The sequence below is a fragment of the Moschus berezovskii genome, chromosome 9 (genome assembly GCF_049115385.1).
Source record: "Moschus berezovskii isolate FMDL1 chromosome 9, NW_MosBer_1.0, whole genome shotgun sequence".
NCBI lineage: Eukaryota > Metazoa > Chordata > Mammalia > Artiodactyla > Moschidae > Moschus > Moschus berezovskii.
This window is the reverse complement of record NC_142468.1, coordinates 26,996,925-27,021,845: the sequence shown is the minus strand read 5'-3', so window position 1 is coordinate 27,021,845 and position 24,921 is coordinate 26,996,925. Positions and strand designations below refer to the sequence as shown.

General features: G+C 43.3%; 1 protein-coding gene across 1 annotated transcript in view; it reads left to right on the top strand.

Annotated features, from left to right (window-relative positions):
- MTHFD1 (methylenetetrahydrofolate dehydrogenase, cyclohydrolase and formyltetrahydrofolate synthetase 1) overlaps positions 1–24,921 on the top strand; it is a 65,122-nt gene that overhangs the window by 20,474 nt on the left and 19,727 nt on the right. Inside the window, exons 3-15 of the mRNA XM_055436581.2 lie at positions 6,649–6,708; positions 7,139–7,192; positions 8,070–8,206; positions 8,328–8,428; positions 10,363–10,499; positions 11,354–11,465; positions 17,259–17,386; positions 17,893–17,990; positions 18,164–18,337; positions 19,414–19,550; positions 21,507–21,553; positions 22,171–22,278; positions 22,411–22,485. Of these exons, the coding sequence (XP_055292556.1) occupies positions 6,649–6,708; positions 7,139–7,192; positions 8,070–8,206; positions 8,328–8,428; positions 10,363–10,499; positions 11,354–11,465; positions 17,259–17,386; positions 17,893–17,990; positions 18,164–18,337; positions 19,414–19,550; positions 21,507–21,553; positions 22,171–22,278; positions 22,411–22,485 (1,368 nt within the window). The remainder of the gene's footprint in view (positions 1–6,648; positions 6,709–7,138; positions 7,193–8,069; positions 8,207–8,327; positions 8,429–10,362; positions 10,500–11,353; positions 11,466–17,258; positions 17,387–17,892; positions 17,991–18,163; positions 18,338–19,413; positions 19,551–21,506; positions 21,554–22,170; positions 22,279–22,410; positions 22,486–24,921) is intronic.

Below are 24,921 nucleotides of genomic sequence, written 5' to 3'. Positions count from 1 at the left end.
ACACTTTGGGAACCATTGCCCTGCACAATTTCATCTGACCCCCAGATATCAGCTGTATGTCAGAAACTTGTAAACCTGGATTTCTTCTGAGTTCCAGACCCTTGGCTTCCAGGACATCACTCCCTTCTCTAATCTTTTTGCTTGCTGTTCCTGTTACGTTGACAATTTAAATGCCAATGCTCAGCCCTCAGACCGCTTTTCTACCTTATTCTTTCTGTAAGTGAGGCCCCAGGCCCATGGCTGCTTGGGAAAATACTTCCTAGCAAAGATTTCTTCCAAGAGCTCCAGGTTCATTCAGTAAGAGGCCTTCAATAAAAAAGCGGAAGGTATCTCATAAATACGTGTCACGTGGACAGATGTACAAATGAATGTCTAAAGGGTTTATTGGGACGACAGGAACCTGATAGCTTGCATTTGAAATTCCGCTTGGAAACACCCGGTCCCTCACGTCTCATTTCTCTCTGTGTGTCTCCATATATGTCGTTTAATTCCTCGTTAAGTTCTGTTCCATGTTCTCCAAGAATTTCAGAGTGAATACTATTCCCCCTCACCCCATTGCTATACATTATCTGAGAGGCCTCAGTTGAAAAGAAAAGCACCAAAGGCCTGTCATTCTGCCTGGTCTGTTCTGTGCTTTGGTGGATTTCCTTTTTTTATTTTTACAAATTGCTAAGAATCAAAGGTATATGTTGTGGGTGTACAGTTGGTACATTTGTGGGACCAGTTACTTCTTGGCTTATTCTTGTGAATTGTTTGTTGTATGAAGAGTAAATGTCGCAGACAAGAAATCTGTCTCTGTAAAACCCTTTTTGTAGCAATAGCGAAGGTTTTTTTCTTTTCTCCTGTTTTTAAAATTGACTTTCAAGCTCCTATTTTAAACTTATTGATTGCAAAGTGTTTTTGTTACATAAATGCTGTTCTGCAACTTGTCTCCTATGTTCTTGCCAATAAAACAGTGGTAGAATATTTTAATCTTTAGCACTAGAAGCAATGTCATTCTATGATGCAAATGCTGACAGATTATGTTGTAATCAGATCTGTGCCGCCTCAGACCTCTGTTTTTTTTTTCCATCCTAGTGACTGGCACCACCATTTCCCCACATAAAGCAGAAACCTGAGCTGTGTCTTGTGCTCTCTGCTCTCCACATTGTAAGCTCTTGAGACCTCTTCCCTCCTTGTGTGTATTCATTCACTTTGTTTCATTTACCATCATTATTATTATTGTCATTGGTTGTGTCTGGGCGTTCTCTCACTGGGCTGCACGGGCTTCTCATTGCAGTGACTTCTCTTGTTGCGGATCACAGGCTGTAGGGGACCCGGGCTTCGGTAGCTGCAGCACACAGTCTCGTTAGGTGCTGCACGCAGGCTCAACAGTTGTGGCTTGCAGGCTTTGGTCACTCCACAGCATGTGGAATCTTTCTGGACCAAAGATCACGCCCATGTCCCCTCTATCAGCAGGCGGGTTCTTATCCACTGTATCACCAGGGAAGTCCATTTTCCCTTCTCTTGATTATTGCTGTTCCCACCCCACTGGGGCACTGGTCACATGCTTACGAACTTCTGATCTGGATGCTTCCAGTCTGTCCTTTTAACTGCAGATGCCACCCTTGTCAAAATGCAAATCTGATCACAGTCAATCCAGCCACACACACTGCCCATCCTACGCGAAAGGAATGACAGTATTGTTTATGTAGTGTCTCTGTAGTTCAAGTGATTTGTATATATTTCTGGTTGTTCTAATTTTTATCTTACCCCCCCCCACACACAGGATGGGAGCTGTCTTCTTGTAGACACAGTAATGAAACCAACAGGAGCCTGTGGGGTCCCATGTGGTACAAATCCTTCCTGTGTCCCTCATTTCTCGTTTGTAGGAAATAGATTTCATTCAGCCTCCCATAGGGCAGATTCAAACAGTTGCTTATCAGGGAAGGGAGGGGATATAGAAACACAGGAGAGGGACTGTCTGGAAACAATAGTACAGCACAGACTTGGGGCAGGGTCCTGGTTCCTTCTCAGGTAATATTCATAAAAGTAGGTTTGAGTTATTCTTCGGAACTAAGGTCCCCACACAGGTGAAGGATGGTAACTTCAAGCTGAGCGCAAGATCCCTAGAGCACTTCCCTGTTTCCTCACCACCAGCCAATCTGAAGAAAGCCACACACTCTGTAGCTCTCAATCCAAGTCTTGCCTATAAAATCTTTCCCTGGAGCAGAAGAAAAACTAATGAATAAACCAGTACTCAGGATATTTTATGTTGTAAAACAGAAATCGGAAGACCATTTTGTTCTTGTTCAGTCACTCAGTCATGGCTGATTCTTTGTGATCCCATGGACTGCAGTATGCCAGGCTTCCTTGTCCTTCACCATCTCCTGGAGCTTGCTGAAACTCAAGTCCATTGACTCAGTGATGCCATCCAGCCATCTCATCCTCTGTTGTCCCCTTCTCCTCCTGCCGTCTATCTTTCCCAGCCTCAGGGTCTTTTCCAGTGAGTCAGCTCTTCCCATCAGGTGGCCAAAGTATTGGATCTTCAGCTTCAGTCCTTCCAGTGAATGTTCAGGGTTGATTTCCTTTAGGATTGACTGGTTTGATCTCCTTGGTGTCCAGGAGACTCTCAAGAGTCTTCTCTAACACCGCAGTTCAAAGGCACCAATTCTTCGGTGCTCAGCTTTTTTTATTTTCCAGCTCTCACAGCGGTATATGACTACTGGAAAAACCACAGCTTTGACTGTGTTTGTCAGCATGTTGGCCTTTGTTGGCAAAGTGATGTCTCTGCTTTTTAATATGCTGTCTAGGTTTGTCATAGCTTTTCCAAGGAGCAAGGGTCTTTTAATTTAATGGCTGCAGTCACCATCCTCAGTGATTTTGGAACTCAAGAAAATAAAGTCTGTCACTGTTTCCATTTTTTCCTCATTTATTTGCCATGAAATGATGGGACTGGATGCTGTGATCTTCGTTTTTGGAGTTCTAAGCCAAAAAACGTTGAGTTCTAAGCCAGCTTTTTTCAGTCTCCTCTTTCACCTTTGTAAAGAGGCTCTTTAGTTTCTCTTTGCTTTCTGCCATAGGGTGGTGTCATCTGAAATTTGAGATTATTGCTATTTCTCCCAGCAGTCTTGATCCCAGCTTATGCTTCCTCCAGTCTGGCATTTCATTTCGCATGACATACTCTGCATATCAGTTAAATAAGCAGGGTGACAATATACAGCCTTGATGTATTCCTTTCCCAATTTTGAACTAATCCATTGTTCCATGTCTAGTTCTACTGTTTCTTGACCTGCATACAGGTTTCTCAGGAGGCAGGTAGGATGGTCTGGTATTCCCATCTCTTTAAGAATTTTCAACAGTTTGTTGTGATCCACACAATCAAAGGCTTTAGCATAGTCAATGAAGCAGAAGCAGATGTTTTTATGGAATTCTCTTGCTTTTTCTATGACCCAGCAGATACTTGATCTCTGGTTCCTCTGCCTTTTTTAAATCCAGCTTGTACATCTGGAAGTTCTCAGTTCATGTGCTGTTGTAGTTGTTATGATTTGATTTGATTTGATTTGTTCGGTCACTCAGTTGTGTCTGACTCTTTGCAGCCCCATGGACTGCAGCATGCCAGACTTCCCTGTCCTTCACCATCTCCTGGAGTTTGCTCAAATTCATGTCCATTGAGTCGTTAATGTAATCCATCCATCTCATCCTCTGTCATCCCCTTCTCCTCCTGCCTTCAATCTTTCCCACCATCAGGGTCTTTTCCAGTTAGTCAGCTCTGCATCAGGTGGCCAAAGTATTAGAGCTTTGTATTCAGCATCAGTCCTTCCAATGAATATTCAAGGTTGATTTCCTTTAGAATTGACTGGTTTGATCTCTTTACTGTCCAAGGGACTTTCAAGAATATTCTCCAACACCACAGTTCGAAGCATCAATTGTTCAGTGCTCAGGGCTGGGTAATTTCCTAAGCTAGGAAGTAGGAAGATTATCAGTTACTTGGAGAAGTGGCAGGGATCTCCAGGAACTGGGCCACTGCCCACGTTTTGGCCTTTTATGGTCTCTCTGAGGACTGTCATGGTGCCTGTGAGTGTGTCATTTAGCTTGCTGATGTATTGCAGTGAGCATATAATCAGGCTCTACTGGAAGTAGATGGCTCTGCTGCCATCCTGTACCTAATGGATTCTAACCGATTTTCGTGGTATCCTGTTCTTTAACAGTTGTGTAGTTCTTTTAATTGTTGTGCCCTGCCCCCTTCCCTTCTGTCTCAGTAGGACCTTTTTTGGATGATGTAATTGACCTTATTCAAAGAAGAAATTGGTATTTCTGATAAAATGCTTAAGTGTTGTTTTTTTTTATAAACTATAATGGGATTAAGATTTGTTCTGGGAAACCAGTCAGCCATCCACCCACTTGACTGTCAGTCAAGAATCTACTGTTCTTCAACTAAACATTCTTTCTGCGTCCAGTTTGAGAATGATTGTGTAACCATTTTCCCTATAAGATGCCTATACTGAGTGTTTCAACTGGATCCTAAGAGGTCTTTTCCTTTGCCTTAGGATTACAATCAGACTTTGATGTATGCTCATAACTCTTAAGCTTTTAAAAAAAAAGACACAAAACTAGTGGTCATTTTGGAGTTTTAGAAAAATTCCTTCAGAAACATCCAGACAGAAACAGCAAAAGACTTCAGACTTTTGTAATACTAAGTGCCAAAGACAGCAACCTTGAAGGAAAATGTCATGACCCCAAATATGTCCTTCAAGTGCAAAGACTGCAGAGATATTTTCAGGTACACACGGACTCAGGAGAATTAGCCATACCTTTCCTGGAAAAGTGACTTACAGTTGTATCTTGGCTACATCAGAGATGAAGATAAAGTCTAGAACAGTTGTAATTTATTAAAAAAAAAAAAAACAGCAGGGAGTGATAAAAACCATTTAATCTCAGAGTTAAGTCGAAATAACTAATCGTAGTTATGAGTATGGTCTACTTAAAAAACATACGACCTAAGAGCTGTGAGTTGTTTATTCAGTGTCTGACTGAGGGCTGTACCCCAGGAGACAGCAGTAGTTGCTCCAGTTGCTCAGAGAAACTGTTCCAAAGAGGTTGGGGGAGGAGCCAGTTTACATCTGTGACTGTGGACTGGGGATCCAGGCAGTCAGGATCTCAGTGAAAGGTTAACTGTGGGCGCCAGGATCAGATATCCCAGTGATTTTAGTGCTTTTCTGTGTGTGAGAAGATGCATGAATCTAGGTCATTGACATTCTTCCTGAGATAGGCATTTGAACTGTCTAAGGGGCCCACATATCCAAAACATGGAATGCTGCAACCCAAATTCCTTTCAGGGTGGACTTGCAGGTCAGTGACTGCGGTGACTAATGACGTGATCCTTACAGAACTGGAATGGCAGGAGACATTCTTTGTTTACAATATAAGTGAAAATGAAATACTTTTACCTTTTTATTTGATCTAAAAATCCTGGAAGGTATTAAATCTGGTAACCAAATCAATGAAGGCTGGATGATAGGGGCAAAGGTCATATCATACATGTGAAAAGGACAGGAAAGATGAGCTGCACTAAAATCCTAGGGAAATCCTCCCAGTAAGCAGCTAATGCATTTAGGTGCAGAAAACCAAATACCCCTCACTGGACTCCTCTGGCTCTTTTGAAGTTCAGGTTAGTACTGGCAAAACTGAGACTTCTCTAGAAGGACACCTGCAGCTAAGAGTGAGGCCATATTCCCTGAACCTGTGTTCCGTGAACCTAAGGAGAGCCTCCAGGAACAGCATCAAGTGACTAAACCTGGAGCTTCTCTGTTCCCAGGGCCAGCTGCTTTCTCCAGAGTTGTTCTGGGTAAAGCAGCCACACATCACTTATCTCTGGTGTCAAGGGACCTACAGTTTTTCCCTCTACAATTTGGGGAGACACCAAACTTACTGTGATAAATCACCCCGAGAGGACATTTCATCTTCGAAAAGAGCAAATGTCAGCACTGAAACATGGGAAAATATTTGTAAAGGAAAATTTTTAGGTAAGTGATTACAGTGAGAACCTGTGTATATCCATGATTAAAGAAACAGGGAATGTGTTGAGACCTAGCATGGTGGGTCAGAGAAGTTGGCTTCTGTGCACTTTTTTCCTCTGTGTCTTGAGGGCAGCAGACTGCCCTTTGCCTGGCGTAGGCGCGTGTTCTGTGTGAGCTGGGAATAGTTAGGTTCACCCTCACTGGTTCCTCTTCTCTGTGGCTGAGCCTGAGAGCTTTCCCCTGCCCCCCGGGGTGGGGAGAGGGTGCCGATGTCTTATCAGAGCTAGGTGCTTTCTTGCACGTTGACAATTGCTCAGCCCCCCTGCCCTGTTGTTCTGGTTCATCAGCCTGCTGGCAAGCAGAAATTCCCCATGTTTTAGGCAGACCGTTGCACCCTCACTTAGTTTCCAAAGCAGGTGCTGAAGTTTCTTTTCTTTTGGGGGTCAGGTGTGCTTTGCTCTGTTTGGTACTGCCTGCTGTGTTCACGTCTCCATGCTGTCCCGGCATCCTCCTTATTCTCCTGTAAAAGTTGTTGGGAGCAGGAGTCTCATAATTAAACATTGCTTTTATCAAAACTGAAATTTTAGAAGCTTTGCCATACAGTTTGCCTTTCACTAATCATCCAATTTGCATGTCTTTATTATTCCAGGTTGGCAACAGAGATGACTCTAATCTCTATATAAATGTGAAGTTGAAGGCTGCTGAGGAGGTAAAGCCCAGAAAAATGGTGCCAACGCCCCACCTCAGCTCCCACCTCTCCCCTTCTCCGGGTCCTGTCTGTCACCCCTTGCGCTCCTCCCACAAAAACGTTCATCACCCACAGCAGACTTCAGTTTATCTATTTTGCAAGTTAGAAATGGGTCACAGAGCTCTGGCCTGTAGTTTGCCCTGCAGTGTTTTCTGGTCAGTGATCTGATCCTAAAGAGCAGGAGTAGAGAACACAAATGTGCTTCAGTTCAGTGGGAACAGTTAGCAAGGGAAGGATGGGTGGGTCAAAGCAAGAGACTCATTCTTCGGGACATGAGAGGGTGAAATGACACCTGCCACACTTGCTGTGGCTTAGTCGCATCTGCAGAGGAAACAGGCCCACGTCTCAGGTTCTTTTGCCATGTACCCGTTTTAAATGTTCATTCTTGCAGATCGGGATCAAAGCCACGCACATTAAGTTACCCCGAACGGCCACGGAATCTGAGGTGAGCAGTTGGGAGTCAACTATCAAGAGGGCAGCTGAAGTGCTTTTCTCACTGGTTTTAGTTTCAGAGAACTTTAGGGGCTGATACATTCCGCACACAAGAGACCTTCAGATAATTCTTTCTCCACAGACTCAGCCTCCAGAAAATCTTTGAAAATCAGTAAATGGGGCAGTGCCAGCCGTGAATGTTGGGTACTTGCAGTGTGATTGCTCATATTTTGCTTCCAAATTACCTGTGATGTTCATTAAAAACTGATCGCTGGCCTGTCATTTTGTGTACTTTAAAAATGAAAACATGTATTTTATTTACATGCTGTTCAAGAATAGGCAGAACAAATCTTGGGTGAGTCAAGTCTCAACTGTGGTTGCCAGTAGGTGGAGGATTGGCTGTGACGGGGGGAAAAAGGACTTTGTGAGGTCATGTATACGTTCTACATCCACACAGTCCAGCAGGGGATCCACTAACCCCATGTGCTCATTTAACTAAAATGAAATAAAATTTGAACTCCCACTCCTCAGCTGAACTAGCCACATTTCAAGTACTTCAGGAGCCACTATTGTAAGGTACACATTATAGAGCATTTCTGTCATCACAAAAGTCTTGATTTAGATGATGGTAACATGAATTTTACTGTGTAGCAATAGGTTATTAAAGTTCTTAGCTCTTTTATTTGATGGATTTCTTATCAGACACCTGAAGATGACATTCTGTGTTAAAGTAGAGTTGCTCTAGAATGCAAGGCGAGAAAACTACAGTTAAACTCTCGATGTGTGGAGGGGGGCGGGGATGAGGTAAGCTGGCTTTTGGCTTGGGGGGTGTTTCTGCACCCTCTTGATTTCTCCATGGTGTATAAATTGGTGTGTGGTGTGATTTTTAGGTGTTAAAGTGCATCACGTCTTTGAACGAAGACCTCACTGTGCATGGGTTCATAGTGCAGCTACCGTTAGATTCGGAGAACCCCATTAACACTGAAACGTTGGTCAATGCTATCGCCCCCGGAAAAGATGTGGACGGGTGAGTGTGGCTTGGCTTTCTGCACCACGCTGCTTGATTCTGATTAAAATATAGTCGTATTTCAGAAATATGTCATCTTGTTTCTAAAGAGTAAAGACACCTAACACTTTCCTTGTTTTAGACTGAATAGCATCAGTGCTGGAAAACTTGCTAGAGGGGACCTTAGTAACTGTTTCATCCCTTGTACACCCAAAGGATGCTTGGAACTCATCAAGGAGACAGGTAAACACAGAAACAAAGCACCCTTTTGGGGAATGTGGTCTATACCTTTGGGAGGTTTAGGGGAGATACACTGTGGGCCCTAAAGAAGCGGGCTTGATTGGCACAAGGACCTGTATGCTAGGGGCTTCTTGACCTAAATCCTCAATGTTCTCAACAGCCCTATGAAGTAGGTACTCTCACTGTTCAACCGCTGAGAAGACATGCTCAGAGTGATCGAGTCGTTTGTCCAAGAGGCAGCAGTGCTGAGATTTGAACTCAGAGTTATTTGAGTTCAAAGCAGATTATTTGGTGTGGAAAAATAACCGATTTGGTAATACAAATTCATATTGTCTGTAGGGTGAAAAGTGAAAAGCCCCACCCCAAAATGGGCCACAGAGCCATTGTAGTTCTAGCAAATGGATCCCTTGAATAACCAACCCCCCATTACCTAGTCAACATGTTGGTATTTTAATTTCATCATGAATACTTTTTAGCAAAGGTTATTTTTTTTACAAGTAAGTGTGCCCTTTTTAGAGGAAGTGGATCAGAAATTTCAAGTGGGAAGTGTTGGCTAATGTAAGTGAAAATTTTCTGTGGCTGGCAAGGAAAGGTCAAGGTATAACCCTTGGGACTGCTACTGCTGATCAGTCCTACAACTAAATTTATCCTCGATGGCTTGATTAGCCTACAGTGTATTATAGCTCGATGGAAACCAGTCCCTTGGGCTGCAGTAGCTGTAGGGCCTCCTTCTCCTCTTGTTGATTTTAATTAATTAATTAATTTTTATCTATTTAAGCTGCGCTGGGTCTTAGTTGCAACCTCTAGGATCTTTAGCTTTAATATGTAGAATCTAGTTCCCTGACCAAGGGATCGAACCCAGATCCTCATGCATGGGAGTGAGGAGTCTTAGCCACTGGATCACCAGGGATATTCCCTCTTGTTGCTATTGAAGCAACCATTTGCCCTAGTGCAGCTTCAAGTCCTTTGCTGAACCCTAAGAAGTATAGAAAGGTACCTTATAAGCACTTCACAATTTGAGGGCTTTACTTATAGATGTTCATGATGTTAGCATTATACCGAAACTTCCCTATTTTTGGATAGAGTTAATGTTACACAAGAAGCAGAATTTGAACACAGACTGCCTTGAGTTGGCTTCAGTGGGACTGGGTGTAGGGACTCAGCAGAGACCTCATCTCTGCTCCCCTTTGCGTGGCAGCTCATTCTCAGCTCTGCTTGGTCTCCCGGAGCAGCTCCAGCCTATTCCACCCTTATGCCTAAGAGTGATGGGGCGGATCTTGTTGGTCAGGGCATGAAATACAGTCATTCGTCCACACTTGGGTCCTCACCCACACCATCTCCACTGCGGAGAGTATGTTGGTCCTGAGGGATGTTGCGATAGTGCCAGAAGAATGGGTGCTCAGTAAACAAAAAGAAAGCTTTATATTACAGTTAGGTTCCCCGTTATCACTTCCCTGCAAATAACCCTGTGGCTCAGGCCCTAAGCCAAAAGAGAAATTTGGATGAGGAACTAAAGAATTACTGATACTAATCTAATTTCCCTCACTTCTCTCCTCCACCCCATTAACATGCAGCCTATTTCGTATAACTTGTTCCCAGGTAATGTAATCTGCTCTCTGCTTCAATGTGGCTGTTTAGCTGTATGTCAGGGTTTCTCTCTGCTTTGAGTGTAGGTTTTCTTCCCACTCTGCTATGACTCAGTAAATGGATCTTGGCTTAAGCTCGGCTCAAAAACCCACTTGCAAGAAGGCCACCTGGACAAGTCCCAATTTTATAGCTGAAACCCTGAGTTGCCAAAGAAGGAATGGGTTTAGGAAGATTTGTTTTTGATGCTAAGAACCTGTTTTTGTGCACTTGTTCTGAATTTTCCCATTTAGATGGCTTGCATAGGAGGGCAGCTTCCCCAGTTCTCTGATGTTCGCTGGCTTTTCTTGCAGGGGTGCAGATTGCTGGAAGGCACGCCGTGGTGGTCGGGCGCAGTAAAATCGTTGGTGCCCCAATGCATGACTTGCTTCTATGGAACCATGCCACAGTGACCACCTGCCACTCCAAGACTGCCAATCTGAACGAGGAGGTAAGGGATCCAGGGTGGAGTGGAAGGGGTGTGTGTGCGCGCGCGCGTGCTCACATTTGCATGCGTGTTCCCATGTGTGGTGGGGGTTCTTGCGTAATGGGAATAGCTAACATTTCGGTGCCAAAAATTGCCGTGCACTTTACTTCATTATCTCATTTAACCCTTCTAACAATTCTATGATTCTTATCTATTTTACAAGATGAAGAAACAAGTTCAAGTTTAAAACTTGCCCAAATTTATACAGATTTTGTTCTGACTATATTTTTCTCCACCAGTCCATCCCGCGGTAGATGGGGGTCAGCATAGGAACTGAGATCCCAGATACGTGACAGGGGTGGCCTCAGTGGCGGAGATGTCTAGAGGAAGATGTGGACATGGTCTCGTGACCTCCGTCACAGCTTGTTCTTGACACCTGGGCTCAGGAATTCTCATACAGACACATCCCACTGACAGTGCAGGCTCGTAAACGTGGGGAGAGACCAGGAGAGGCCCAGCATCTCTTTAATCCTCCCCAAGCAATGCTCTGTGGAAGGTGGTAGTTCCCACATCCTGGGGAAGAGGCATGTAACTCAGGGACGTTGTTTCAGGCCTGTGGCTCTAAGCCTGTACGCCTCCCTACCTTGTAGGTTCTCTTCAGGTTCCCCATTCAGTAAAATACCTAGTGAAGGGAGGTTTTGACATGTGTAGGAATGAGCGCAGTATACAAAGAGCTGTCAGGGACTGTGTGTGGCCTGCGTAAAACAGCAGGTGACGAAGAATGTCGTGTCAAACTTAGTGGTGTCCTTTCCACTTCTCCATTTTTTTTTTTTATGTGTCACTGTTAAGTTTCTGAAGTCAGAACCATCTTTTCCTAGATAAGTAAAGGTGACATCCTGGTGGTTGCAACTGGTCAACCTGAAATGGTGAAAGGGGAGTGGATCAAACCTGGGGCGATAGTTATCGACTGTGGAATCAATTACGTCACAGGTAAGTGTTGCGGGGAGGAGGGTGGTTTCTGGAGGCAGGCTGGGGAAAGGAAGGTGAAGCCTAAGCAAGAACCTTGAAGTGTTAAGGTTCAGAGCGATCCGCCTGCCCTTGGGTGCGTGAAGTTAGTAGATGGCATAGTTGCCCCTTGGCAGGAAGAAGCTGTGATTTTAGCACTGTGCCGTGCAGTCCCAAGATGACCTAGAGATGGGGTGCTGTTTAGTCATTAAGTCACGTCTAACTCTTGCGACCCCATGGACTGTAGCCCACCAGGTTCCTTTGTCCGTAGGATTTCCCAGGCAAGAATAGTGGAGTGGTTGCCATTTCTTTCTCCAGGCGATCTTACTGACCCAGGGATGAAACCCGGGTCTCCTGCATTGCAGACAGATTCTCTATAGACTGGAGCCACCAAGGAAGCCTCACCTTGAGTGGATTTTAAGCAAAGGACAGTTTAAGCATAGTGTGATCTTTACAAACTGCTCTGAAGCTCCAGAAGAGGGATACATAGTGCCAAGAGACCTCCAGTTAGGGCTTTGCAGAGGTGTTTGACCTGCACCTTTTCTAGACCAAGAATAATGCCAACATTATAGTCATGTCTGTAACTGTACTTGAATCCTCATCCCTAAGTTACTCCTCATGGCCCTGTTTTGGTTAATAACATCGTTACCATTCTTCCCACAGGTCTGAAGCCTTTCCGTTTCCCTCCCAATCATTCCACGTATGGATCCATTTTTAAATATTATGAATTTTTCTCCCCTTCTATGGTCTCAGTGTCACCACTGAGTGTCCCCCTCTCCACTGGATGCACTGCCATAAATGTCTCCCTGGCTTCCCTACCGCCAGCTGCCTCCCACTCAGGTCCATCTGCGTGCTCTTGACAGGTTTCTGGGGCTTGATGTGGACTTGTGAGCCTCTTTCTCCCAGGTCACCTGTCAGACCCCTCAGCCCCATACTAGTTTCGGCCACCTCTGCGGCCTTTTTCTCACACGCACTTTGTGAAATCCTGTCTTAACTATTGTAAAGTGGACCGTGTGCCCCCGCCCCGCCCCAGCACGTGCCTGTTTTCCTTTGCAGCTCCTCTGCGTCTTTAGTGGGACAGGCTGTTCTCTGATGAAGTTTTCAAACATAAAAGCTGAAAGGACAGTTTAGTGATACTTGTGTACATACTTTGTGAGTTTAAAAAAGGAACGATTTTTAATCAAGCGATCATTTCTGTGCATTGGGCACCACTCCAGGCCTTGGGCTACACCGTCGAATAAAACTCATCTGTCATCTTCATTTTCAGCAACTTCCTGCCCACCTCTTCTCTGAAATATCCATTCTTCCCTCCAAACCTTGATCTCTCCTTTGAAAGTGCTTTTCTTCTCCCTCCCGCCCCGCAGAACTTGGTGTTTCTCTCATCGTCTTTGTCTGTTACTTTTTCTCCACTCGTCTGCCCATGGGTGCCTCGGGGCGGTGGTCTCTGCGGTGTCATGTCCAGCTTGTGCCTTCTGACAGCAGGCCCTCATCTGTTGGATTGTTGAAGAGAGTTATAGCAAGAATATTCTTTTTTCCTCCCTTCCCAGCTCAAGTTTGCAATATTGACACTAAGCTGCCAGGAACATTAGTCACTGTCAAGGCTTCCGTTTTTAACCTCCCTCCCACTCTTGGTACCATGATTTTAAGACAGTAGCTCACAATTGATCACTCATTGTCTTGTAGTGTAATTATCTGACGGGGGATAAAGAAATTGCTCTGCTGTAACTCCTCGCTTTCAGTACTTGCAATGTGACATTCAGGCTCATTGTGTTTAAAACCTTGCATTTTCTGTAACACAGTTTTGCTGTTGGCTTTTTTCTGTTTTGGACTGAATTTGAGAGATGAAAGAAGCAAAACCTGGGTAGGGTTCTTGAGTCTCACAGTTTGGCATGAAATGCTGACTTACGCATGAAACTTACCTCCTGTTCACATTTATTCCTCACAAAGAAGGTGAAATATGAATAGTCAAAGCAGTATCTTTCCTCCTGGTCAGCTGTACTTTTTTCTGGTCCTGGGCATTTAGGTGAATAAGCATCAACAAGCCTGGATGTTACTGTTCCCCAAGGAGGGCAGGATTGCTGTTACCAATCCATGGATGAGCAGGGGGACCTAAAGGCTGCTCTTTGCGAATGTTCATTCTTAAAGCACCATGTTCTACAGCTGGGCCACTTCTTAGCTCATATTTTGATTATTTAAATCATTTGTATGGTCCATTCAGGGATAATGTCTTAAGTCATTTTCCAAATTCCAGATGAATTAAGGTATGTGGTTTTTTGTTGTTTTTTTTACGGAAATTTTTTTTTTTATGATTCAAGTGCAGAGCAGAAAGTGTTGGCCAGAGAAACATATGAAAGTGTTCTTTCTGCTTGGCTTACTAAAGGCCGTTTGAGAAGGGCTGGATCAATAGTGCTTTATTTGGCAGGGTTATAAAAGTGGGAACAGATTGCTCACTGCCCCCCCATCCAGTCTCAATCTATTTAGTGTAGTGGCTTCTATGCTGAACCCTCTTACTAGGACCCCCAAATTACACATGAAGGACTTAAGGTTCAGCTGGGTCTTTTTTTTTATTTTTTGCCATCCTGTCAGGCTTGTGGGATCTTAGTTCTCCAACCAGGGACTGAACCTGTGCCCCTACAGTGGAAGCACAAGAGTACTAACCACTGGACCTCCAGGGAATTCCCTCAGCTGATCTTAAGTGCTGCTGCTGCTAAGTCACTTCAGTCGTGTCCGACTCTGTGTGACCCCATAGACGGAAGCCCACCAGGCTCCCCCGTCCCTGGGATTCTCCAGGCAAGAACACTGGAGTGGGCTGCCATTTCCTTCTCCAATGTGTGAAAGTGAAAAGTGAAAGTGAAGTCGCTCAGTCGTGTTCGACCCTTAGCGACCCCACGGACTGCAGCCTACGAGGCTCCTCCATCCATGGGATTTTTGTGCTAATAGTTGCCAATGAAACAGAAATTCAGGGGCTAGGATAAGTAACCAAAGTGTGTGTTGGTTACTGAAGCCATACGCTTAGATTGAGACGTGGTCAGTTTTCCACTGACCACATTACACCCTCCGTGAAACCCTGTCCATCTTCTCGACCCAGGGGTAGAACCCTGGTGTCCTGCATTGCAGGCAGATTCTTTACCATCTGAGCCACTAGGGAAGCCCATACATATATCAGAGGGCACTCAAGCCAGCCCTGATAGTGTTTGAAGAAGGAGCAGAGCTGAGCTCACCCAGTTCAGCATAAGTTGTGCAGGCATCGATGCATCTCCTTTATGTATAGAGAAACACAGGGAGAAAGTGACTAATATTCATAGATAGAAGGAGGTGTAGGGGTATTTTTGGCTGACTTCAGTGTTAGAAAGTTGAAACCTATACAAAAGGCAGCACTGAATTGTATTTCCTTGGCATCTTGAAACTACCTTTGTGGTTATGGTAGGAAATGTTCTGTTGCCATAACTTGTTGCCTTATAATCTAGAAACCTGAAACCATCGCAAGGATTTCTGTCCCCTGCCTCCTTAGAGTATATATAGAAAATATGTATCTAGAATGAGTGGGGAAGGAAGTGGCAACCCACTCCAGTATTCTTGCCTGGAGAATCCCATGGACAGAGGAAGCTGGTGGGCTACAGACCATGGGGTCACAAGAGTCGTACACGACTGAGCGACTAAACCACCACCACATCTAGAATGGGAAGAGAAACCCTTATGTTTGGAGAATGGTTTTTGTTTTTTTGTTTTTTTTTTCAGTTTCAAGAAACATGGTTTCTCTCTTGAGTCTTCACAAGCCTCTGAAATAGGTAGTGTTCATCCTTTGCCCCTTTGGACTTTTCATGAGTAAGGAGCCCATAGCGGCTGAGGACCCGAGATTAGTAGAAGAGCTGATCCTAGAGCCGAGGCCGCTTAATTCTGGGTTTTTGGCTGAACGTACAGTGTCAGACTTTATTTTTTGGGGCTCCAAAATCACTGCAGATGCAGATTGCAGCCAGGAAATTAAAAGACGCTTACTCCTTGAAAGGAAAGTTATGACCAACCTAGTTAGCATATGAAAAAGCAGAGACATTACTTTGCCAACCAAGGTCCGTCTAGTTAAGGCTATGGTTTTTCCCGTGGTCATGTATGGATGTGAAAGTTGGACTGTGAAGAAAGCTGATCGCCGAAGAATTGATGCTTTTGAACTGTGGTGCTGGAGAAGACTCTTGAGAGTCCCTTGGACTGCAAGGGGATCCAACCAGTCCATTCTAAAGGAGATCGATCCTGGGTGTTCATTGGAAGGACTGATGCTAAAGCTGAAACTGCAATACTTTGGCCACCTCATGCGACGAGTTGACTCACTGGAAAAGAGTCTGATGCTAGGTGGGATTGGGGGTGGGAGAAGACGGGGACGACAGAGAATGAGATGGCTGGATGGCATCACCAACTCGATGGACATGAGTTTGAGTGAACTCCGGGAGTTGGTGATGGACAGGAAGGCCTGGTGTGCTGTGATTCATGGGGTCGCAAAGAGTCGGACACGACTGAGCGACTGAACTGAAGGCTTTCTTTCTTATTTCTGGTGATCTGTTCAAAAAGATGAAATGGCTAAGATCCTACCAGGTCCTGCGTGGAAGCCTTAGAGCCTCAAGGTCTAGCCCTGTCCCCAGCCCCTCCCAGAAGTGCTCTGAAGCCAAGTGTAGGATGTGCTTCGTGTGTGAGCAGTGATGCATCGTGGGGTTTTTGTTCTCTTGAATAGCTATTCTTTGCTGCTGAGATTCATAGTTGTTCTTGTATCCTTTTAAGGGGAGTGTAATTATATTCTTTGCCTTCTGCATACATTTAAGTAGCTGCTCGTCTTTGGAATTGGATGTTGAATTGTTCCTCCAGCTCATGCCTGGAGCTTACCAAATGCTGACAGTTGCTGTAGAAACCGTATCTAGCAGCTGTGATATAGTTGGAGCTTTGTGCACTCAAAAAATTCCTTTGAAGGCCTTGGCAAATTAACATTTTAAAAGGTGCTCATTATATACTGGGTGGTTGGCTGTAAGAATACAAAACAGTTGGTATTTTATTTGCCACCTGACAGATGACAAAAGGATTCTCCTGGTTCTGAAAAACCACTTCAGCATCTTGGGGAATTTTTCAGGTAGAGTAAGTCTCTCCCTAGGAAATAGCAAACACCTGTTACCCCACAGCTTTTTAAAAGTAAAGTAGGCATTGAACCAGATGGGACAGCACCCCCTAAACTCGACTTAAGTTTGTGGAACAAGCTTTTGTAATAATTTATCACATAACTTAGAAATAAACACCAGGATTGTGATTCTGATGCTGGGCTTTGTTTTTTTTTTTTAGGTTTATCTGAAAGCCATTTTATTTTATTTATTTATTTTATTAAGTAATTAATTTATTTTTTATTGGAGGCAAATTATTTTACAATATTATATTGGTTGGTTTTGCCATATATTGACATGAATTTGCCCCGGGTTTACATAAGTTCCCCCTCCTGAACCCCCCTCCCACCTCCCTCCTCCCTTTATCCTCCCTCTGGGTCATCCCCGCACACCAGCCCCGAGCATCCTATAACATGCATCGACCCTGAACTAGTGATTCATTTCACATATGACAACATACGTGTTTCAATGCCATTCTCCCAAATCATCCCACCCTCACCCTCTCCCACAGAGTCCCAAAGACTGTTCTATACATCTGTGTCTCTTTTGCTGTCTCGTATACAGGGTTATCATTTGCATCTTTCTAAATTCCATATATATGCGTTAGTATACTGTATTGGTGTTTTTTAACCTCCTTGACCAGACAATACAAAACCAAGTGGGAAGAAGATTGTGGGTGATGTAGCGTACAGCGAGGCCAAGGAGAGGGCAAGCTTCATCACCCCCGTTCCTGGTGGCGTCGGGCCCATGACAGTGGCAATGCTAATGCAGGTGCGTGTGGGTACAAGATTCTGTTAATAGTTCTACAAAACTGATAGAATTCTAGGTAGTGCATTTCTCTTCAAGTAGAAATGTCATAGAAACTACTGAGTAAGGATGTGAATATTTTGAAGACAAGAAATGAAAGACCACAGAAGTAGAATCAGGCATATTAATAAGGGAATCAGGGGTAGCACAATTCTAATTTCCTCTGGAATGTGGTAACTTCAGGGGGAAAAAAAAGCTGTATAAACACTCTGGCTTTGCTCGGTCTGTTTTGGCTTGTCGCCCTTCGTAACACACACCAGCTGATGGGGGCAAGGCACACAGCCCAGGGCATCCTGGCTGCTCGTAGACTCTGGCCTGCAATTGAAGCGTGTTAATAATCGGATCGTGAAGCTGTTCATTTTGTAATTGAACTTGAGTGACCAGGATTAAGAATTGAGGTGGAGGTTAAACAATCATCACCTCTTCTCAGTCCATTTATGTCATTTGTCCATTTGTGTCATTTTGTTCAGAGCACGGTAGAGAGTGCAAAGCGTTTCTTGGAGAAATTTAAGCCGGGAAAGTGGACCATTCAGTATAACAAACTTAACCTGAAGACACCCGTGCCAAGGTAAAATATTTTACAGTTTAAAAAAGAAAAAAAATTACTGTTTTAAAACTCCGTGGATTGTAGCTGTTTAACTGATGGTTAATGTGTATGCCCCTTCTGAAGGGGGTTGGAGTGAGTCATTACTACGATGGGATTAATAAAGGTTGATTCGTATTTTCTGTATTTCTTCTAAGTGACATTGATATATCACGGTCTTACAAGCCAAAGCCCATTGGTAACCTGGCTCGAGAAATTGGTCTGCGCACTGAAGAGGTAGAATTGTATGGTGAAACCAAGGCTAAAGTTCTGCTGTCAGCGCTGGAACGGCTGAAGCACCAGCCTGATGGGAAATACGTGGTGGTAACTGGGTATGACTTTTGTCCATTTGCCAATGAAATCTTAATACTGATTATTATTACTAGAGGTTGCATTTACACTTAGCATGTATTTGTGGAGGTTCTTTTAGTTTGGTTTTGGCATTTTCATATGTCTACTGATTTGATCATTATAGCAACCTTGTGAGGTAAGAGTAGATTATAACCCTGCAGAGATGAGAAGATTTGTCAAAGTCATTCATCTAGTAGGTAGAAGGGTTTAAGTCTTAAAACCTGATCTTCAGATGAAAGTGCCTTTCTTTTTAGCCCCAAATCATTAATTCCGTAGATCTGTTGAGCATTCATCTGTATTTTTGTTTTACTGAGTTAAAAGCTAGTTTTTGAGACTAAAATTGAGAAGTTATGAGAGATTATAGGAGTGTCTCTTAGATGGTAAAGTATATTTGCCCCTCACAGTGAGAAGCGGAGAAGGCAATGGCAAGCCACTCCAGTACTATTGCCTAGAAAATCCCATGGATAGAGGAGCCTGGTAGGCTGCAGTCCGTGGGGTCGCTAAGGGTCGGACACGACTGAGCGACTTCACTTTCACTTTTCACTTTCACACATTGGAGAAGGAAATGGCAACCCACTCCAGTGTTCTTGCCTGGAGAATCCCAGGGACGGGGGAGCCTGGTGGGCTTCCGTCTATGGGGTCGCACAGAGTCGCACACGACTGAAGTGACTTAGCAGCAGTAGCAGCAGCACAGTCAGAAGAGCTAAAATGCAGGAGTTTTGTCTTTTTTTTTTTAAAACTGGGAGGAAGTTACAACTAAGATTCTTGGGAAAGATCCCTTTCATGTCTTTCCTCTTTCTGATTATTCAGACTAAGAGTCATTCTCTGGTGGCTCAGAGGTTAAAGCGTCTGCCTCCAATGCAGGAGACCTGGGTTCGATCCCTGGGTCGGGAAGATCCCCTGGAGAAGGAAATGGTAACCCACTCCAGTATTCTTACCTGGAGAATCCCATGGACGGCGAAGCCTAGTAGGCTACAGTCCATGGGGTCGCAAAGAGTCGGACACGACTGAGTGACAGAACGGAACGGAATTTTCCTTTTCTGCTTTTATCTTGAAGAATAACTCCAACACCCCTGGGAGAGGGGAAAAGCACAACCACGATTGGGCTGGTGCAGGCCCTCGGCGCCCATCTCCATCAGAATGTCTTTGCGTGTGTGCGACAGCCTTCTCAGGGGCCCACCTTTGGAATAAAAGGTATTTTTTTTTAATTGTTTATTTTCAATTGGAGGAGGAGTAAAATGTATAAATGGGACCAGACTTGGGTGGCCAGAGGACACCTGCCTCTCCTTTAGTCCTCTGGCCCACTTGGCTCATGAACACCTGGGGGGGCGGTGGTCTTCAACTCGTTTAGACACTAGATGGGGCTTCATTATACCCCCATCATGGTACTTCTGCTGAAAGCTTTCATCATTTCACCCCAGTTCCTACTGTCACTGTCTGACACTGCACAGGGATTCCTGGATTGGGTGATACATAGCCAGGAGTGCTTTTATATGACTGATAGTTGGTTGTCATAGTAACAAGTAAAGGTAATCATAACTGCTTCCCAGGGGCTTCCCAGGTGGCACTAATGGTAAAGAATCCACCTGCCAATTTAGGAGACGCAGGAGATGCAGGTTCAATCCTGGGTCAGCAAGATACCCTGGAGGAGGAGATGACAACCCTCTCCAGTATTCTTGCCTGGAAAATTCCATGGGCAGAGAAGTCTGGCTGGTTAATGTCCATGGGACCGCAAAGAGTCGGACACAACTGAGCAGCTGAGCACACGGTCACACTGCTGATCACCATGCTGACTTTTCTAGAGACAAAGACAAACCCTACAGATGTTTCACGCTGAGGGAATAAGAAAAGCCTACACTTATTGAGTATTAGGCTTCACCAAATTTTTTGCTAAGCAGTTTATGCCTGTTATCTTCTAAGGTAGTTTTATCACCACTTACAGCAGTAACAGCTGGAATTCAGAGGAGCTTGCTCAAGGCACTATCATCAAGTACCAGGGAGAGTCCCCACATCCGTCTCAAGCTCTAAGATGATACCATCAGCACAGTGTTTCTTCTGATGGGATGAAAGCACAACATCAGTAACTGTATTTCCCTTTCAGTTTTTGATAGCAGCAATACTCCAAACATGTTCTTTAAATTAAAATTATATTTTTATTAATTATAATGGGTTCTCAGAGTTAGCTTCATCATTTGCTTGGTGGTAGGGTATCATATATTCTCCAAATGTTGACATGGGTACACCTTTGTCCTTCTTCAGCCTATTGTTTAGCTATAAGTCCATTGACTTAGTTCTGCTTTAGAGCTTGTCTTCACATCTCCCTTTTAGCTCAGAATGAGCCTTTTCCTGTTTATTGAACCCAGTATGCTCCCTTTACTCTCATCACAAATGGCCCAATTTTTATTGCATGATCTTACCTTACAAAGAAAAAAAAACAACCCACACACACAGAGAACCTTTATCTCAAATTGACATTTATCTCACAGCTAACCTGGACTTGTTTGACTAGCTTTTGGTTAGTAATCCAAATGGGCCAGCAAAAATCTAGCACTTAAGCTGTTTTCCACCATATGTGTCCTATTTAGGAAGAATTGCAGTCTCTGTGTTTATGTTGGTGTGTGTATTTTAAATATTCCTTTTTTTAAAATGCCAGAATAGCAGTTATGAGGGTAGGAAATTGAACAGGTTTGTCTTTATGTAACCGTCAGCTGGGTTTTTTAACAAATGTTAGGAATCACGGGGAACCTGTTTTTAAAGATAATGAGTAGGTATGTATGTGTTCATGGTTTTGTCAGTTAGAGTCACATTTCAGTTGAGAGACTATTCAGCATGAACAAGAGCGAGTGGTTTAGTTTGGTAAAGAAAATTAAGACGCACTTGATCAAATCTGTCCAAATGTTTGTAAAAAAGTAAATAGATAATATGGTAAAGAAAATTAAGAAGCACTTGTTCAGATCTGTCCAAATGTTTGTAAAAAGTAAACAAATAATACTTGGTAAAATTAAGGAGCACTTGTTCAAATCTGTCCAAATGTTTGTAAAAAATAAATAATACGCGAGGCAGTTAAAAAAACTGATTTGCTTTCATTTGATTTCCAAGTTGTGAAGAAGTGCGCTTAACGTGAGTCCTCACCCTTGATCTGTCCTCTAGGTGGCGCTGCAGGTGGTGGCTACTCTCAGGTCATTCCTATGGAAGAGGTAACGCGGTCCAGGATTTGGCTGAATCAGATCTTTTATTATAGTTTTTCCTTCCTGGAACTAAAGTCTATCGCAGAGATCTTAGTAGACAAATGACTCGTTTGCTCAGCAGAAGCAATACTTAGAAGAAAAACATCTTAACTTGTAAATTTCTAAACAGCTTACTTTTTTGATATGACAAGGACTTCAAAGCCTGGCTTTCAGTGGAAATAACGTTAAGCAAGCGATCAGATGTGGCACGAGAGAGGGGAGAACCAACATGCAGTGAATTCAAAGTGATAACCACAGAAGTGGGAGCAGCATACAGGGACGGAGCTCCAGTGTACTCCTTGCTGACTATTGAAAGCACATGAGTGTGTCCTTTCTAATCCCGTGTCACTATTGATCCAGTGGTGTGGCATTTGTGGTTACTAGCCAGGTCTCTTAGGGAAGGTCACAATTCCTTCTGAGGACAGATAGTCATTTGTTTTCAAGGACTATTGGGTGTTTGTCCACTAGCTGTGCTGCCATCAGTTTTCCATTGGCTTTACCATAGGGCTAGGTTTGGGCGTGATAGATTGACTGTTGGAAAGATACAAAGAAGTTTTAAGACTAATGTGGCTTCCACCCTATTGTAGTTTAATCTCCACCTCACTGGTGACATCCATGCCATCACTGCAGCTAATAACCTTGTGGCTGCAGCCATCGATGCCCGGATGTTCCATGAAGCGACCCAGACAGACAAGGTAGGCTGCTCAGACCCCATGGACACTTTCAGAAGGTTTGAATTAATATTGGGCCAGTGGGTGCTGATAATGCAGGTAGCAAGGCAGTGGGGTTCTTTTCACTTAAAAACTCTTACACTCCTTTTCTTTAAGGCTCTTTTTAATCGTTTGGTGCCATCAGTAAATGGAGTGAGAAAGTTCTCCGATATCCAAATCCGGAGGTTGTGGGTAAGTTTTTTCCTTGTTCTTTTTTGTTATTATGTGAAATTAGGTGATTGATAAGGAGATTATAATCTCCTTAGAGTAGCCTATTTTGGACCAGTTCATTTATAGTAATCATATACACAGCGGAGATTGGTGGCAGAGGTTGTTTCTCATTTGTCTGTGAGCTTTTAGTGAAAAAAGCAGAGATCTGACAGCCTGCCCTCAGCTAAGAAAAAGAATGACACTTCCTTTACAGCATGGGTGTAGGTGTCAGGATGCCAGCATGGCAGCTTCTGGAGTTTTAATACCTGCTCATCCCAGCATTGGGAGCTTAGCAAGGTTATTACTTCTGTATCTTATTTGAATCTCTAATGCAAATATATAGTTATTAAACATGCACTGTACTGTATGACCCAGAAATTCTACTTCTAGGTATTTACCCAAGAGAAATGCAAACTTTTATATGTATTCACATAAAAACATGAGTTTTTTTAGCAGCTCTATTAATAATCTGCAAAATCTAGAAACAACCCAAATGGCCTTCAGTGAATGAATGGATAAACAAACTGGTACATCGGTACCATGGATGAATGAATGAACTGATACAACAGCTTGAATGAATCTCAAGGGCATTATGTTTTGTGAAAGAAAATGTCTCAAACAGTTGCATACTGTATGCTTGTATTTATTTATATGACATTCTCAAAAGACAAAGCTATAGTGATGGAGAATAGGTCAGTGGGTGTCAGCAGTTATGGGTCAGGGAACAATGTGACTATAAAGGGGTGGCACAAGCGAATTTTAAAAGTAAAATTCGAAAGTATATTCCTGTGTTACTTTTACATATAAAAGAAATATTGTACATCTATAAATATTAGACTGCCTGGCACATGTAAGCATTCAGTAAATGGTATGTGCTGCCTTGTTATCAATAGTAGTAACACCCACCTTATTTTTAATTTTTTGCAACTTAAATTTTGATGCTTAAGAATAGTCCACAAGCTCCCCTGTACCCAGATGCAGTAATTGTTTACATTTTGCCCTACTTGCTTTACAATGCTGTCACATTTATGCATATGCATTTTTCTCTAGACATGAGAAAAAGTGACTTTTACACAGTTTGATATTGCTTAGCTTCTCTTGTTTTCACACCTCCAAAAAAATACAATGCAGAAAGTAAGTTATCTACTACCTTGTTATGTCAAAGAATTGTGTTCTGCAAGTATGGTGGAAAGAGCAGGCAACTGATCTTAACCTTTGTTGTTGGAATTTTCTGTCAATGTGTGGGGAGGGGCTGGACTCAGTGTTTAAATGATCCTTTAAAAAGCTCCAGGGTTTGAAAATGAGGGATTTGTCCATGGCTACAGAACCCCTCGACAGGTTCCCAAACTTTCTCTCTTGCACTTCATTATCTCAGTCTAAACCCCTAGATTAGTCAAGAGTGGGTTGTCAGGACTTCCATGGTGGTCCAGTGGTTAAGACTCCATACTTCCAAGGCAGGGGGCCTGGGTTCAATTCCTGGTCAGGGAACTAGATCCCACATGCTGCAACCAAGAGTTTGCATACTGCAACTAAAGATGCTGCAATGAAGATCAAAAATCCCGCATGCCACAGCTAAGACCCAGTGCAACCAAATAAATAAATAAGAGTGGATTTTCAACAGCAGATTCTCAACTTAGTGACTGAGGTTTTGCTGACCTCTGTAAACAATGTCATGTTCCAGGCTTGTGAGGCTGTTTGACAAGCCAGTGAGCAATAACTCTGAAAACACACCTGAGGTTTGAAAACAAAAGTCCTGTTGGCTTAGGAAGGAAACTATGGGAAGAGTAGGGCTTGCTGGGGCCACTCAACTCTACCAAGAGTTATGAGAAAAGGAGAGTATGTTTTAAAGGAATTTTCCTTTTCAGGATGTGACCATGGTACACATTGTAAATAAACAAATTTCCAAGTTCCATGAGGAGGAAGAGACAAAGCTTTCTTATGCCTTTTGAAAAAGTAAGAAGGCAGTAAACAATAGGGCTACTTCAAAAGCATGTACTGTGCTAGAGCGATGTCTTTTCTTTTCCTCTGCATTGAAAAGACTATTTATCCCTTTATATATTTCAAAAGATTAGCACATTATTTTTAAAAAAAACATTAAAAGTGATTTCCATTGATTTTTATTGATTATTACTTGTTTTAGCCATTTCTGATTTTGCATTTGACTCGGACTTCTCCGTTGTTTGATTGAAAAAGCTTTGTACTTCTTTTCCTTTCAATATGTTTGCATATGGTGAATTAGTATGCATGTTTTGGTCACTGCTTACATAAGGCTTTAGTTTAGGGAAATGCCTCTGGCGTTCAGTAATAGGGACAAATGTGTTTCTAATGCCTTGGTACATGTGTGAGTGGTATTAATAAAGATTTAGCTAAAGGGATCATAATTTGCCCTTCTGAATTTAACATGGTTTATATTTCCTC